This window comes from Ustilaginoidea virens, chromosome 7 (assembly GCF_000687475.1).
Source record: "Ustilaginoidea virens chromosome 7, complete sequence".
Lineage (NCBI taxonomy): Eukaryota > Fungi > Ascomycota > Sordariomycetes > Hypocreales > Clavicipitaceae > Ustilaginoidea > Ustilaginoidea virens.
The window spans coordinates 703,740-718,913 of NC_057322.1; the positions used below are offsets into that span (position 1 = coordinate 703,740).

At 59.0% G+C, this 15,174-nt stretch overlaps 6 protein-coding genes across 6 annotated transcripts; 4 read left to right on the forward strand and 2 right to left on the reverse strand.

Moving 5' to 3' along the window:
* Positions 1-334: 334 nt before the first annotated feature.
* On the forward strand, positions 335-1,284 carry UV8b_07816 (uncharacterized protein; the record flags this gene model as incomplete). The annotated part of the gene is made up of 4 exons (XM_043145313.1): positions 335-425; positions 526-621; positions 773-1,032; positions 1,120-1,284. The coding sequence occupies 4 exons, from the start codon at positions 335-337 to the stop codon at positions 1,282-1,284; spliced, it is 612 nt and encodes a 203-aa protein (XP_043001248.1).
* A 610-nt stretch (positions 1,285-1,894) lies between these two features.
* UV8b_07817 (uncharacterized protein) lies at positions 1,895-2,404 on the reverse strand (the record flags this gene model as incomplete). The annotated part of the gene is made up of 1 exon (XM_043145314.1): positions 1,895-2,404. One exon carries the CDS (start codon positions 2,402-2,404, stop codon positions 1,895-1,897), a length of 510 nt encoding a protein of 169 aa, XP_043001249.1.
* A 1,369-nt stretch (positions 2,405-3,773) lies between these two features.
* UV8b_07818 (uncharacterized protein) lies at positions 3,774-5,607 on the forward strand (the record flags this gene model as incomplete). The annotated part of the gene is made up of 5 exons (XM_043145315.1): positions 3,774-4,060; positions 4,176-4,574; positions 4,633-4,719; positions 4,779-5,175; positions 5,269-5,607. 5 exons carry the CDS (start codon positions 3,774-3,776, stop codon positions 5,605-5,607), a joined length of 1,509 nt encoding a protein of 502 aa, XP_043001250.1.
* A 1,064-nt stretch (positions 5,608-6,671) lies between these two features.
* Positions 6,672-7,762, forward strand: UV8b_07819 (uncharacterized protein; the record flags this gene model as incomplete). Its single annotated transcript, XM_043145316.1, has 2 exons — positions 6,672-6,991; positions 7,192-7,762. The coding sequence occupies 2 exons, from the start codon at positions 6,672-6,674 to the stop codon at positions 7,760-7,762; spliced, it is 891 nt and encodes a 296-aa protein (XP_043001251.1).
* A 1,067-nt stretch (positions 7,763-8,829) lies between these two features.
* Positions 8,830-11,976, forward strand: UV8b_07820 (uncharacterized protein; the record flags this gene model as incomplete). Its single annotated transcript, XM_043145317.1, has 4 exons — positions 8,830-9,325; positions 9,718-10,748; positions 10,917-11,510; positions 11,767-11,976. The coding sequence occupies 4 exons, from the start codon at positions 8,830-8,832 to the stop codon at positions 11,974-11,976; spliced, it is 2,331 nt and encodes a 776-aa protein (XP_043001252.1).
* A 607-nt stretch (positions 11,977-12,583) lies between these two features.
* Positions 12,584-15,001, reverse strand: UV8b_07821 (uncharacterized protein; the record flags this gene model as incomplete). Its single annotated transcript, XM_043145318.1, has 5 exons — positions 12,584-14,049; positions 14,191-14,298; positions 14,398-14,405; positions 14,592-14,689; positions 14,837-15,001. The coding sequence occupies 5 exons, from the start codon at positions 14,999-15,001 to the stop codon at positions 12,584-12,586; spliced, it is 1,845 nt and encodes a 614-aa protein (XP_043001253.1).
* Between the last annotated feature and the right edge of the window lie 173 nt (positions 15,002-15,174).

Here is a 15,174-nt window from a genome sequence, read left to right on the forward strand (position 1 = left end):
ATTTGATTTCATGAAAACATCTAGCGCGAACAGAAAACGTAAGATGGCTAGCCAACTACACTTAATCAGGCTTCATCCTCCCCTGCCAATGGCTTTTCAAGAGTGAATCCATCACATCATGTCGTGGTCAACTCCTAGCCAGAGTTGAACCACGGCTCGAAGAACGTCGTCCCAGTCTTCCATCACGTGATGGAGTGGACCACCGAGCCGCCAGGACGGGGCCCTTCGTTCATTCAATGCCATCTGGAGGAAAATACACCTCTAGTCAGTTGGAATCAAACCTTCAATTGAATTGCGAACCTCGCCCGCACCGTCTGCATCGACAAGGACAAACATGTTTCTGCAACGCTCAGCCATTGCTGCGGCCCGCCGCGCAGCGGTTTCTCCTGGGGTCGCGCGCTCTTTCTCGACTTCCTTCATCCGCCGTACGCAAAATTCCCTGCTTCCGAAGCAGCAGCCCCCTCCCCAACAGCCGTGTCGTTCTTGGGTGCTCGTTTTGCCCGTCTGATGAAGTATTGGTCACAGTTCAAGCTGCCAAGGGCCCTTCCACGCCCAACGAACAAGCTGCCGCGCTCGCTGGTACCGTCCGGAAGGAGGTGGGAGACTACAAGGTCTTGAGCGGTGCGTCGTTTTCCCCTTTGGTGCTGTCGATGAATTCAGCCACGCCGGCTAGGGGAAAGGAATCCAACCGGCGATTGAGACCGTGCGGGCGGTCATTTGAAGCAGATTATTTGAAAATCTGCTAACTCTTGTGTCTTTTTCTTCCCTCCAGAGATCAGGTCCGAGGACGATTTGTACGGCCCTGGAGCCAAGCCCGGAACCGTTCCCACCGATCTCGAGCAAGCTACCGGCTTGGAGCGTCTGGAAATCCTCGGCAAGATGGAGGGTGTTGATATTTTCGACATGCGGCCTCTCGATGCCAGCCGCAAGGGAACGATGGAGGACCCCATACTCGTTCGCTCTGCGGGTGACGAGCAGCTTGCTGGTTGCACCGGCTCGCCTGCCGACTCTCACATTGTCACTTGGCTCGGTGTCAGTACCCATTTGCTCGTCTGGGATGCCATTCAACCAGTACAGAGGGAACATGGTCTTGAGCTGACGCGATTCGATTGCATGTAGCTTTCCAAGGAGCGCCCAATCGAGCGATGCCCCGAATGCGGCAGCGTCTACAAGATGAACTACGTTGGTCCTGAAGATGACCACCACCACCACCACCATGGCCCCGAATTCGAGGAGCCCAAGACCTTTGCCGACTTTATCAAGCCCGAGTACCGATACCGATGAAGGAACGCATTCTGTAACTTGTACAATTGGATTGGGGCAGGGCTTGGGGAACATGTACAAAGGGCCTAGTATAGTGCGGTTGATGGGCAGGGGGAGAGATGACAAATTATTCCACATGCAGAGGAGCAGCGGTTGTTTACGTTAAAGTGAAGCCAATTTCATTTATTGACTTGCAAATGTCGGACGTATATTCTGCGGCCTGATGGGACGTCGGTCCAATTTGCGTCAGAGCAGACTTGCTCAAGGGAGTCGTTTACTATCCCCAATGGCGCGCTTCCACTCCTCCTCCTGTCCGGCTCTGAGGTCTTGCCACAGCGAAAGCCATTCCTTGAACTACGCTGTGGTGTCCTCCGCCTCTCAAGCATCTGAATGGCAATTGTTTGTGGTGACACAGACTGGCTGTTACGCATCCAGTGTAACTCGCTCTGGGCGGTTCTCGGCTCATTGAAGCGACAACGACACTAGGAGGAAACTTGCATGCAGCACCCAATGGGCCAAAAGGCGGCCCTTTTCTTGGTGCCAGCATCGCCGTGCACGCCAGCTCAAGACGCCAGCTCGTCCTGCTCGATTCGACATAAGCAGACCCTGGCTCGTCATGGCCTGCCGCTGTTCAGGCCTCATCCTCACAGAAGCTCAGCTTGATCTTTTTAGCCTTCCTCTTGACCTTTTTATCGGCCGCCGCGTCTGTCTCCCCCGTCGTCGCCTTCTCCCCTCGCCCGCTACCGAGGGGGGAGTCGGCAACATCCGTGCCGACGACTCTGCCAATCCTGCGCTTTCTCGCCCCGATAGATGACTTGGGTTGGGCGCCGGGCTTCTCCGACTCGTCGCTTGGTTTAGCGCCGTGGTCCTGCACTCGTGCGGCTGCTTCCTCGGGGTGCGTTTCCTCGGCCGCGCCGTCGTCGTGGTCCAGCCGAACGTCCACGCTGTTCCCATGCTCGTCAACGACCAGGGGCGCATCTTCAGCTTCCTCGCTCGACGAGCGCTTCTTTGCCGATCTCCTCTGCGCTGCCAATACGGGATCGGGACCGGATGCAGTCCCCGCCTGGGCGTGAAGCCGTGCCAGAAACGGGGGCAGAGATGAGCGGTAGGAGAGATTCTTGGAGGTGATCTTTTCGGGCATCGTGGCGCAGGCGAACCGGACGGGATTTTCTGGGGGGGGGGGGGGAGGCGGACGGACAGACCGACGTCGATGCTGGTTGGCTGCATGCAATGGCCAGGAAAGAATTGAGGAAAGAAAGAAAGAAAGAGAGAAAGGAAACGGTCCTGGGGTTACATCGCTCGGGAATGCTCGCTACTTATATTCGCTGTCAAAGACGCATATTTTGGGGTTTTGACAGCCCGCTCATCGACATGGTAAGTGACGGAAGCAAGAGTCGCGCGCGAATCGATACGGATCCGTCTCGGATATGGGAATGGGAATGATCCGCCACAGTACAAAGCATCAAACATCCGACAAGCCCGGGGATAAGATTAGGCTGTGGTTATGGTTCGTGGGCGCGTGCATACTCGGTACACACCAATGTCAACTACGGAGTACTCCGTACTCTGACCTGGGTCGCTGACCACCTGCCGAATCCCCGGCTTTTTGCAGGCACCTACCTGGGCATTCTGGAGTCTGGACCCTCCCACAGCCGCCCCTGGTTGGCTTTGGTTGGCTGGCTTTGGTTGGCTTTTGGGCTGGTATGTATGTTGGCAGCGGGCAGCGGGCAGCGGGCAGCGGGCAGCAGGCAGCAGACAGTGGGCCGCGGGCACCCTCAAAGGGCGGTGCCCGTGTCGCAAAAAAAGTCAGGAGGTCGTCCAATGAGACGCTATCCGACCTCTTGCTTGGTTGGATGCATGCATGAGCCAGACAGCTGCCTTTTTTTTTTTTTTTCTTTTTTTTTGCTTTACTTTCCTCTCTCGTCCCAACATCAGAGGCTCCGTCCAACATTCTCCTCCTCCTTGGCGACGGCCGCTCCCTCCGTCTCGACCTTGCGACGCAACGTGTTTGTGCATTGATAACCATCAATGTGCATCGAGGCCTTGACTGCACGCGCACGCTGCTCCTCTCCGACCTGCTGGTGCCCGTTTGACGCGTTGGGTCATTCGCAAAGGGCGATTCCGAACCCCTTCCCCCACGACCCGTTGGCCATTGGCTGCTGGCGGCGACTAGCACCTGTCACTCGTTCACCTGCGATATAAAGCCTTCTTTCTTTTCTTCCAGACTTGGCAACGAAACGAGACTGGAAGAGGCTGCCTTGCCTGCTTGGCCCAGGAGTCGACAAAATCGCCTCGCGCATGCCCTGTTGGATTCGTTCCACCACAACACCCACCACCGGAAGGAAAACGGGCTTTCTCCCCCCCCCTTCCGCCCCCCCCCTTTCTTGATCAAAGCTCTCCTGCGAAAATTCCGTCACGTTGGGGCACGTATTCGGTGAAACAGGGTGAGACTAGGATCGTCGCTGCCAACAATTGCGCACCCTGCCCCGGTGGGCAGTTCAACCTCGATAATGGATCTGATCCGGAGAGCAAAGGGAATGGTCCCCTCCACGTCAAAACTACGGCTTCCAGCTCACGACGCGAAAGCGGGGGTCACAAAGCGAAATAGCCTGATATCGCGGTTGGCCTTTTTTCGCAGGCCATTGCGGTTACGAGGCAACTCTACCGTGTCCGTGCCGCTGGGGGTCGTTCTTGTCTTCCCTTTACTCGTCGTCATCCTTATCCTGGTTTTGTTTGTTCAACACCCCAGCTCTTCTGGCAGGGTATCAGTGCCTGCTGGTGCGCCTCCCGCCATCAGGTAAGATTATGCCCGGGAAAAAAAAAAAAAAGAAAGCAAAATGTTTATAAAAAGGAAATCCCTCCCCGTCCACCGTTGTGGCCGCGTAACTGACCGAGGGATGTCTATGTGACAGGAAAATCAGCGAGAAGCATGACAAAGTATTCGTAACTGGCTGCTTAGAACCCGATACCAGTAAACCCCGTGCCAACGCTACCTTGGTGGTCCTGGCGAGAAACAAGGAATTGGAGGGTGTCATACAGTCTATCAAGTCTGTAGAACGCCATTTCAACAGATGGTACCACTATCCTTATGTCTTCTTAAACGACGCCGAATTCGACGACAACTTCAAGGACACCGTTCGCAACCATACATCTGGTAAAGTCGAGTTTGGCCGAGTTGGTCCCGACATGTGGGGGTTTCCCGACTGGGTTGACCACAAGGTTGCCAAGGAAGGCATTGCCAAGCAAGGTGATGCTGCCGTCATGTACGGGGGGCTGGAAAGCTATCATTTCATGTGTAGATTTTACTCGGGGTATGCGGGCTAGTCCTGACCGGCAAGTGATCACGGGCGGTGCTGACGTTTGTCGCAGTTTCTTCTACAATCACCCACTTCTGCTCAAGTACGAGTGGTACTGGCGAGTTGAGCCCGAGATTACTTACTTTTGCGACATCACATAGTAAGGGATTTACCGCCCAGCCACCACCAAGACGCGCAGCAGCTGACCCATGAAACTAGCGATCCATTCCTAAAGATGATCGAGCACAACAAGACATATGGTTTCACAATTGCTGTCAAGGAGCTCCGGGAGACGGTGCCCAACATCTTCCGCTACGCTTCGGCCTATAAAAGACTTAATAACCTCACCTCTCAGGGTCTGTGGGAAATGTTTGTGGAGCCCAAAGACGCGGCCGTGGAGAAGAACAAGGACCAGCTTCCGGACGAAGTTTTGCAAAATGATCCAGCCAACAACGCCCCTCCCAAGATTGATCCTGAAGAAATGGAGGGCGAAAAGTACAACATGTGTCACTTTTGGTCGAATTTTGAAATCGCAAAACTCAGCTGGTTCCGGAGCAAGGAGTACAACGACTTTTTCGAAATGATGGACCGCAGCGGCGGGTTCTGGATGGAACGAGTACGAGCTATTTCCTGAACCTCCTGCTTTTGATTTCTTTTTTGTATGATTTTACCTTTTTTTTTTCTTTTTATAACTAATGTTTGCTCCTAGTGGGGAGACGCTCCCATCCATTCCCTCGCTGCTGGAGCCCTCCTGGGGGTGAAGGACATCCATTACTTCCGTGATGTCGGCTACCGGCACACCACCATTCAGCATTGTCCCGGTAATGCGCCGTCTCGGCAGCTACCCCGTACGCCTTACCTGGAGATGACGACGCTAGACGAGAAAAAGCGAATAGAAGAGGACAAGTACTGGGAGAACTGGGACGAGGTGAAGGAGAACGGCGTCGGATGTCGATGTCGCTGCGATACCGATATTGTTGACGTCGAAGGGAAGGAAGGTTCCTGCCTGCCTGAGTGGGTAGATGTTGCCGGCGGATGGGCCCCTTAATTGAAGAGCTGGGGTGATTCTCGGCCGCTTCTTACGGATACTTGATTGTTATACCGCACCGACCCGATGGACGGGTCGCTTTGCTGCACCACCACGTGTCCCTCGCACACGCAGAGGAGAGGAACCGGTCGGCGGGCAACTCCAATTCCTAACGGAAGTGCGTGGACGGCAGCTGTTGTCCGTGATACGCCACCCACGCTACCCACGGAGGGAGGGCTGGCAACGTGCCAACAACCGCAGGCATCAGTTTGGGAGAAGATTACCAAAAGAGTTAACGACGAGACGGCGTTTTGCTTTTCTACATTCACAGCGCGCAAAGTTGCGGCGGGAGGGAGGGGGGTGTTTTCTGGCAAAGCATATTTTTCGGTCATGGATTAAGGGGACTCCACCGACACGGCCTGATTTTTAACATGCCGCATCGCCAGGTTTAATTAATGAGGAGGCGAACAATCGGTTGCCGACGCTTGGAGATGGGGGGGTGGCCATGCATTTTGTGCTTTTTTGTACTCTGCAAGCCTGCGACGCGAGTTGTCGTGCCATGCTGATGTAGGACTTGCAGCTTTTGGACATGTCGGGATTGGCGAGCAGGTTTTTTTTTTTTTTTTTTTTTTTTTTTTTTTCTTTTATAATGTAATTATTGGAATGTTCTCGGCAAGATGGCTGAGCGGTGTTGTTGAGAACAGGCAGTCTTTTTGTAATACGGCTGGGTAGCCGCAGTGGCAGGACTTGAAGCGAGGTACTCCGTAGTGAGCAGGGATATATATATGCTGATAAAAAGACCAGCCTCAATCAAAGGTGCATATGCATATCTTGCTGGAGTCATTCCGTTACTGGAGATGTTCGAGCTTCTTGTTGTGACGGCAGATCAATGTTTCTTGCCGTACTCCGTACTATGTAGCTGCTCGTAGCCCCAAAGTGGATCCCGCAACAAAGTCCTGGCCTCAGGCACCAGGCACCGTCGCGTCTTGCGGGAACAAGTTGCCACCCCCCCGAAAAAGAAAGGCCGCGGCAGCAAAAGTCATCGGCATCCATCTTTGGTCGTTGAACAACCGAACCGCGGCACCATGGCTGCCCGACTTTCAGCGCCAAGCATGATTTGCTGCGGCTTCCAGCCCGGCGCGTCGGTCAAGTCGCTGACGGCGTGCCTGGCAGGTCTCGGCGTGCGACAGCAAACCCGCCGAGCATCCATCCTCAGCAACCTCGCCAACAACAAGGGCGCCCTCCACCCCAAAAAGCGAATCGGTCGGGGGCCGTCTTCCGGCCACGGCAAGACGTCGGGACGCGGCCACAAGGGCCAGGGGCAGCACGGGAAAGTGAAGGCCTGGTTCCAGGGCGGGCAGACGCCGCTGATGGTGAAGCATGGCCGGATGGGCTTCACGAACCTGTGAGTGGCGCGAGTCAAAAGACGGCGGAAGAGGACGTCAATTCTCGCACAAGGGGGTTGTTTGTTTTGGTTGTTTGTGTGTTTTATTCATGTCATGTTTTGCTGTAATTTTTTTTTGTTTGTTTGTTTGTTTGTTTGCTTGTGGTTTCTTTTTTTCGTCCCGGCAAAGTGCTGACGCTCAAGTCGTCGTGGCCGCGCAGCCGCGCCGCCAAAATGTCCGAGGTGAACCTCGACCAGATGCAGCAGTGGATCGACCAGGGACGGCTGGACGCGACGAGGCCGATCACGCCCAAGGAGCTCATCCAGAGCGGGCTGGTGGGCAGCGTCAAGGACGGGGTCAAGGTGCTCGCGCGCGGGAAGGGGTGCCTGAAGCAGCCGGTGGACGTGGTGGTTTCGCGGGCCTCGGCCGGGGCGATTGCGGCCATCGAGGCGGCCGGCGGGAGGGTCCTCACGAGGTACTACACCAAGCTGGCGATTCGGCGGCTGCTGACGGGCGAGTCGGTCAACACGGACAAGCCCCTCCCCGTGGGGGGGGAGCACGTCGAGCGGGTGCTGGGGGAGGCGAGGAGGGGGCCTTTCCGCTACCGGCTGCCCGATCCGACGAGCCGCGCCGACATTGAGTACTACCGGGACCCGGCGCACAGGGGGTATCTGAGCCACCAGCTCGCGCCGGGGGAGTCGCCGTCTCTGTACTTTAGGGTGCCCGGGGAGCGCAAGGTCAAGAGCGCGGCCAAGGCGGAGAGGAAGGTTGCCGAGGAGACGCTGTGGTGAGGAGGCGACGTGGCCGGCGAGCGAGCGGCAAGGCAAGGCAGGGCTTGAAGAAGGGGGCTGCTTTTGGACAAGCACAGCGACACGACACGGAGCGGGTCAGAGCGACAGAGCGGGACAGAGCGACACGGAGCGACACGGAGCGTGTGTACTTGGACCGCATTGATCCAGCCATGTACTTTTGTGTATATACCAAGAATCTATAGAGTACGGCTTATGAAAAGTGACGAGACTGCGGGTTGCCAAGGGTCCGAGGGTCTGGTCCGATTCCGGAGCTTACAAAGAAGACGATGGTGGTGCCTTTCAACGGTGCCGTTCAGCGGTGCCGTTCAGCGGTGCCTTTTCAGCACTTTACTCCGTTCTCTGTACTGAATAGGTACCTACTTGGCACTCGGCACAAGCCTCATGACGCAGATGCACGGGTCTCTACTTTCCACCAGCCCGACGACGTCTTGCCCGAGAGACGACGGGCTGGGGCTGGGCACATGGGCAGCCACCAACTGACTCGGTGAGCCGCATCTCGACGGGACCAGTGGCATTGACTTGAACTCGTCGCACTCGCCCAGCACGGCACAGCACGGCACAGCACAGCACAGCAATTGACTTGAATGCCGCGGTTGCCTGTCTTGGGCTGCCCCAAGCTTTGCACGCCCAGCCTCCTCTTGTTCAGCGGCCCCAGCGTGACGGGGTTGCAGGTGCCTGAGGTACATACTTACTCGCCGTACCGTGCGCAAGTCCACCACGTAGCAGTGCAGTGCTCCCAAGGAGTACTGTATGAGCTGCTGCTGTATGAGCTGCTGTATGAGCTACTGTATCAGCTCCTGTATCAGCTCCTGTATCAGCTACTGTATGAGCTACTGTATCAGCTACTGTATGTAGCGCCAAGCTCTCCAGCAGCTCTGTCTGTCCATCCGTCCGCCCGTCCGCCCGTCCGCCCGTCCGTCCGCTCCCGCCTTCTCGACCCCCATCAACCACTCGACCCATCCATCCCATCAACCCATCAACTCTCAACCCGCCGACTGAACTGCTCTCCCTCCTCCGACGCACAATCGGCCAGGGCACGGCACACCATGTCGCTCTTCGGCACCTCCCCCCCCGAGGAACACGAGCCCTCACCAGGCCGATTCCGCGGCGGCGGCGGCTTGTTCGACGACTCGCCCTCCCACAGGGCCTCGTCCAGCAGCCTGTTTGACGACGGCAGCGCCAGCCGGCCCGACGGCTCCTCGTCGACGCCGTGGGACCTGCCGACCCCGAGGAAGCAGCAGAGCCGCGCCGAGCTGCTCCGCAACCTGCTGCCCGCGTCCGACGCGCCCGACAGCTACGCCGGCATTTTCGACGCCGTCGTCGGCGCCTCTGGCCGCGCGTCCGCCGACCACGTTGCCGGCTTGTTTGCCAGCGCTCGTCTGGGGCCCGAGGCCCAGGCGCGCATCGTGTCGCTCGTCGCGCCTGGGGATGCGGCGGACGTGTCGCTGGACCGCAACGAGTTCAACGTGCTGCTGGCGCTGGTGGCGTTGGCGCAGGAGGGCGACATCATAAGCCTTGACAGCGTGGATGAACGACGACAAAGTAAGATGTTCCTCTCTTTCATTTTTTTGTTGTCGCTGTTCTCTTGTTCCCCCTCTTCCGTCTTCTTTATCCGCTCTATGATCATGGCATGGCGCTGGCTTTTCTGTGACCACGGAACCGGTTTTGCATCCAAACGGCCGAGCCGTGTCGTCATGGCACAGCTTGGCAAGCGCCTCGCTCGGAAAGACAAGACGGCCGTCCTTTTATTTTCCTCCCCTCCGTGGTAACCGTGCATGGCAGAAGGGGGCATGACAACCTGAGCCGCATGGCCCGGGATAAGACCTGTCGGATTGGCTCCATCTACCCCGTCACACTGGCCGGGGGGGGGGAAACGCAGCTAATCTAACCTTTTTTTTTTTTTCTTTTTTTTTGTTTTATCCTGAACTTGTTAGACATCCCTCAGCCCAAGCTTCCGGGCCTCACCGCCGAGCCAGTGCTGCCGCCCGTTGCCGAGCTCGCAGCCAAACCGCCGCAAACGCCCGGCATTGGCCAAGTCCAAGCCGACCTTCAGGCACAGCAGCATCAGCAGCATCAGCAGCATCAGCAGGCGCTCAACCCTCCGTCGCCGTTGGCGTTGCCGTCGCCGTCGCCGCCTGCCCAGCTGCTACGGCCGGTCATGGACGATCCCGAAGACGACCCTTGGAACACCCCCGACGTTCACAAAGGCCACGACCATTCCAAGCTCAACGGACACCACAAGAGCCATGCTGCCCTGGTCCATGGGCAGAGCAGCTTTGACGCGTCGCCCTCCACCCGCATCGCAGATCAAAGCCTGAGCCAGTACATTTCCGCGAGCCGCGTTCCATCCTCGGCTCCTGGCGGCCGATCAGGCAACGGCGGACACGGCGAGTGGGCGGGCTACTTTCCAGCCGCCGCCAATGCTTCAACAGACAACAGCAACAACAACAACGACGACACCATCAACAACAACAACAACAGCAGTATCATCAACACGGGAGCGTTCAACGGCCACCCGCGCAACGCCGCGCCCGTCTCGGCAAACCCGTTTGGCGGAGACGGCGGCAGTGGTCCTCCCGCAACAGCAGCGATTCGACCGACGAGCGGGCGCACCGGCTCCAGCGTGGAGGAGAACGTCGTCGTGACGCTGATGCCCGGCAAGGAGGGCATATTCATGTTCCAGCACCACAACTACGAGGTCGCGAGTCAACGGCGGGGAAGCAAAGTCATCCGCCGCTACAGCGACTTTGTCTGGCTGCTCGACTGCTTGCACAAGAGATATCCTTTCCGGGCGCTCCCCCTGCTGCCGCCCAAGCGGGTCGCCGTCAACGGCAACCACTTTTCCAACGACGGGTCGTTTATAGAGAAGAGGCGGCGAGGCCTGGCCAGGTTCCTGAACGCCCTGGTGCGGCATCCGATCCTGAGTCAGGAGCAGCTGGTGGTCATGTTTCTCACTGTTCCCACGGTTGGTCAAGATTTCTCTTTTTTTTTTCGATTCTCTCTCTCTCTCTCTCTCTCTCTCTCTCTCTCTCTCGACTTGTTCTTTCTCCCCTATTTCTTCTTTCCTTCTTTCCTTCTCAAGGCCGACCGTGCCACCTCTCGTGCTGTGCTGACGTCTCCCCCCCCGCGCCAGGAACTCTCGGTATGGCGAAAGCAGGCCACCATCTCGGTGCAGGACGAGCTGGCCGACAAGGTCCTGCCTCCAGGCCTCGAGGCCTCGCTGCCCCCAACCCTCGAGGATCTCTTCGCGCGGACGCGGGCCGGCGTCCGCCGCTCGGCCGAGCTCTACATCAACATCTGCAACGTCATGGACCGCCTGGTCAAGCGGACGGGCGGGGTGGCTGCCGACCACGCCCGCATCGCCATGTCGCTCACGTCCCTGACGGAGAGCTCCGCCGACACGTACGCCACCGACACGAACGAGGTGCCGCTGCTCAACGACGGCCTGGCCGCCATGAGCAAGCACCTCCGGACGTACCAGAACCTGCTGGAGGACGAGAGCCGCGGGTGGGACGAGGGGGTCCTGGAGGACCTCAAGCGCCAGCGGGACTCGCTGGTCAGCGTCCGCGAGCTGTTTGACCGCCGGGAGAAGCTCGACAGGGACAACATTCCGTACCTGGAGAGGAGGATACAGGCCAACGAGACCAAGCTGGCCGGCCTGCGGTCCAAGCCGGAGGGCATGGTGAAGCCTGGCGAGATTGAAAAGGCGGCCGAGGCGATAATCAAGGTGAGTTGGCCCGCCATTTCGATTTTTTTTGTTTCCTCTTTTTCCTGTGTTTCCTGTGTTTCCTCTGTTTCCTCTGTTTCCCGTCTCCTATTCCCCCCTTTTTTTTTTCCGTCTTTTTCGTGTCTCTCTTTTTTTTTCTTTTTTCTTCTTTTTTCCTCTCTTTTTTTCTTTTTCTTATTTCTTGTTTTTCCCCTCCTTCCCCGCCTGTTTCCGTGTCCGTCTCGTCAGTCACCTTGCTCACCGCCACGCCCCGCAGGACAAGGAATCCATCGTGCAGCAGCACAACCGCTCCGTCTTGGTCAAGGAGTGCCTGCGCGACGAGCTCGTCACCTTGCAGAGCTCGCAGTACCACGTCAGCCGGTGGAACCAGGACTGGGCCGGCGAGCGGGTCAAGTACGCCGAGATGCTGGCGGACAATTGGCGCCGGCTGCTAGACGAGCTGGAGGGCATGCCGCTGGGCGACTGAGCGTGTATTTTGGTTGTTTTTTGTCTTTTTGTTTCTTTGTCTTGTTTCTTGTTTCTTGCTACTTTTATCTTCTTTCTTCTTTCTTCATCCTGTCTTTCTTTCTTTCGTCATTCTCTCTTTCTTCTTCTTTGTTTACCCCCTGTAAACAAGGCTGCGTGGTTTGTGCGCCGCAAAGACGAGACGGGCTTCTTTTCCCTGGGACGAGATGGCGCAGGCGGGCGAGCGAGCAGGCGTGCAGTGAAGCATTTGTACATGTAATTTGTCACGGGGGGGCCCAGGGACCAGAGTAGACGACGAGATTGAAAATAGGGGAAAAAAAACTTGATTCTGCCGCGGGCGCTGAAATCCTCGGGTCTGCAAAAGACCGACATGCTCGGGGGGGAAACCCAACGACCCGTGTCTCCCCGACGCACCGAAACAAACGCAACGCGCGTAAGATATGGCTTGCAATCAAGTTACTTGACTAGGCACGCAAACTACCGAATCATCAGGCGGAACAGTCACAACACACTTGTCCCGGTAGGCAACTACCCTAGGCCAGCCATCTAGCGCGACGCGTCGTCGCCACCATCAACGCCGCCTACCCCCGCAAGACGACGCCCTCGGCCTACCAGTCGTCCGTGACGGCTCCGTGGCTCGCGTCGCCCACCAGGCGGGCGTACTTGGCCAGCACGCCCCTCCTGACCCTCGGCTCGGGCGGCGTCCAGGCGGCCCTGCGGCGGGCCAGCTCCTCGTCCGAGACGGCCACGTCGATCGAGTTGGCCACGGCGTCAATGGTGACGACGTCGCCGTCGGCGACGAGGGCGATGGGCCCCCCCGCGGCCGCCTCGGGCACGACGTGGCCGACAATGAAGCCGTGCGAGGCGCCGCTGTACCGCCCGTCCGTGACGAGGGCCACGTTGGTCAGCCCGGCGCCCATGATGGCCGCGCTCGCCCGCAGCTGCTCGGGCATGCCGGGCCCGCCGCGCGGGCCCTCGTAGCGCACCACGACGACGAGGTTGCCGCCGCCGCCGCCGCCGCGGCCCACGGCGCCCGCCGCCAGCGCGGCGTTGAGCTCGCGCTCGCTGTCAAAGACGCGCGCGGCGCCGGCGAAGCGCAGGCCCTCGCGGCCCGAGACCTTGGCGACGGCGCCCCCCGGGGCGAGGTTGCCGCGCAGCACGCGGATGTGGCCGGTGGGCTTGACGGGGTCGGCGAGCGGGCGGATGACGCGCTGGCCCGGGTCGAGGCTCGGCCAGGCGGCCACGTTGTCGGCGAGCGTGGCGCCCGTGACGGTCATGACGGAGCCGTCGACGAGCCCGCGCGCGATGAGCATCTTGAGCACGGCGGGGGTGCCGCCCACCTCGTACAGGTCCTCCATCAGGTAGCGGCCGCCGGGGGCCAGGTCGGCCAGCACGGGGGTGCGGTCGCTGGCGCGCTGGACGTCGTCGAGCGTCAGCGGCACGCCGGCCGTGCGCGCCATGGCCAGGAAGTGCAGCACGCCGTTGGTCGAGCCGCCCAGCACCATGGTCAGCACCAGGGCGTTCTCGAACGCCGCGCGCGTCAGCAGGTCGCGCGGGCGGATGTCGCGCGCCATGGTGGTCCGCATCACCCGGCCGGCGCGCTCGCACTCGCGCCGCTTCTCGGGCGACAGCGCCGGGTACGACGACGACCCGGGCAGCGTCAGGCCCATGGCCTCGATGGCCGTCGCCATGGTGTTGGCCGTGTACATGCCGCCGCAGGCGCCGGCGCCGGGGCACGCGTGCCGCTCAACGTCGGCCAGCACGTCGCCCGGCCCGCGGCCCGGCCGCCCGGCGTCCGTGGCCGCGTGCAGCCGGCCGTAGGCGTGGGCCCCCGCCGCCTCGTAGCAGGTGCTGATGTTGACGGGGCGCTCCAGCAGCGCCGAGTGGCCCCGGCGGATGGTGCCGCCGTAGATCATGATGAAGGGCCGGTTGTGCCGCGCCGCCGCCATGACCACGCCGGGCATGTTCTTGTCGCACCCGGGGATGGAGATGTTGGCGTCGTGCCGTTGCGCCGACGTCACCGTCTCGATCGAGTCGGCAATCAGCTCCCTGGTCTGGAGGGAGAATCGCATGCCTTTTTGGTGCTTTGCTGTCAGCAACGGCAAGGAGGCAGGAGGAGGCTCGGCAGGAGGAGGCTCGGCAGGAGGAGGCTCGGCGTGCGGTGCGGCCAGCGTCTTGTCGGAAAACTGTTCCAAAAGGAAACGCACGTACGTACCGTCGCCGCCCATGGTGATGGCATCGGAAACGCCAACCGTGTTGAACTGCCAGCCAAGCATGCCCTCTCGTTGGACGGAATCCTTGACAATTTTCCCAAGCTCGAGCACTGCACATGAACGGCTCTCGTCAGCCTCGGACTTGATGGGAACCAGGCCGGGTGCACGTTGCCGTGCCAAGCAGAGAATGACGGGTACGAGTCACCCACGGTGCATACTAGAGCCCTAGCATCAGCAAGTGCTTCTCTGTCATTTTCCCTTTTTTTTTTTTTTTTTTTTTCCTTCTTCTTCTTTTCTGTTTATTCCTTGTCACAGTTTCTCTCTCTCCCTTCGCATGCTTCGATCCTGCTTGACGGAGTACAAACACGACCCAGGGCATTGCGTCTCCTTGAGCGTCACCTACTTGCAAGGATTACCCTCCCACCACACGGTCGCGATGCCAACTTGCGGCGCGTTCTTCATCAGCTGTTCATTGGGGACTCCGGCTCCGTAGAGCATGGCCTTTGACCGGGCGGGGTACAAGTGTCAGCGGGAAATCAATGGACTCAACATCCCAGCTCTGCCCTGCCCTGGATTTCCCCCCGTCCCCCCCGCCCCCGGAAAGGCTGTGCCGGCCAGCTCCGCGTTGCGGGGAAACGTAGGACGCACCTGAGCTCCGGGAAAGTCGTGTTCCCTCGTCAGAACCGCAGACCAGCGGTTCAGCGGTCCACCTGGAGGAAGACAATCGAACTGGATATAGTCCGGCGAGGACTTGGCATCAGGTCCCGGCACGGGCACGGTGGCGGTACTGGCGTCTTTCTCAAGGTCAGCCATGGCGTGAAAGCGGGGGTTCCACTATCCAACACGGGTTTGTGTTTAGATTTTTTTCCAAGGTTGGATTGTCTGTCTGTTGGAGAGTCAAACGAGGCTTGAAAGGGGTCGAGGTAGCTGGAGCTGGTGAGCTAGCTGCTCCCTGCCAGAACGAAACGACGCCGGAATTGAGATCC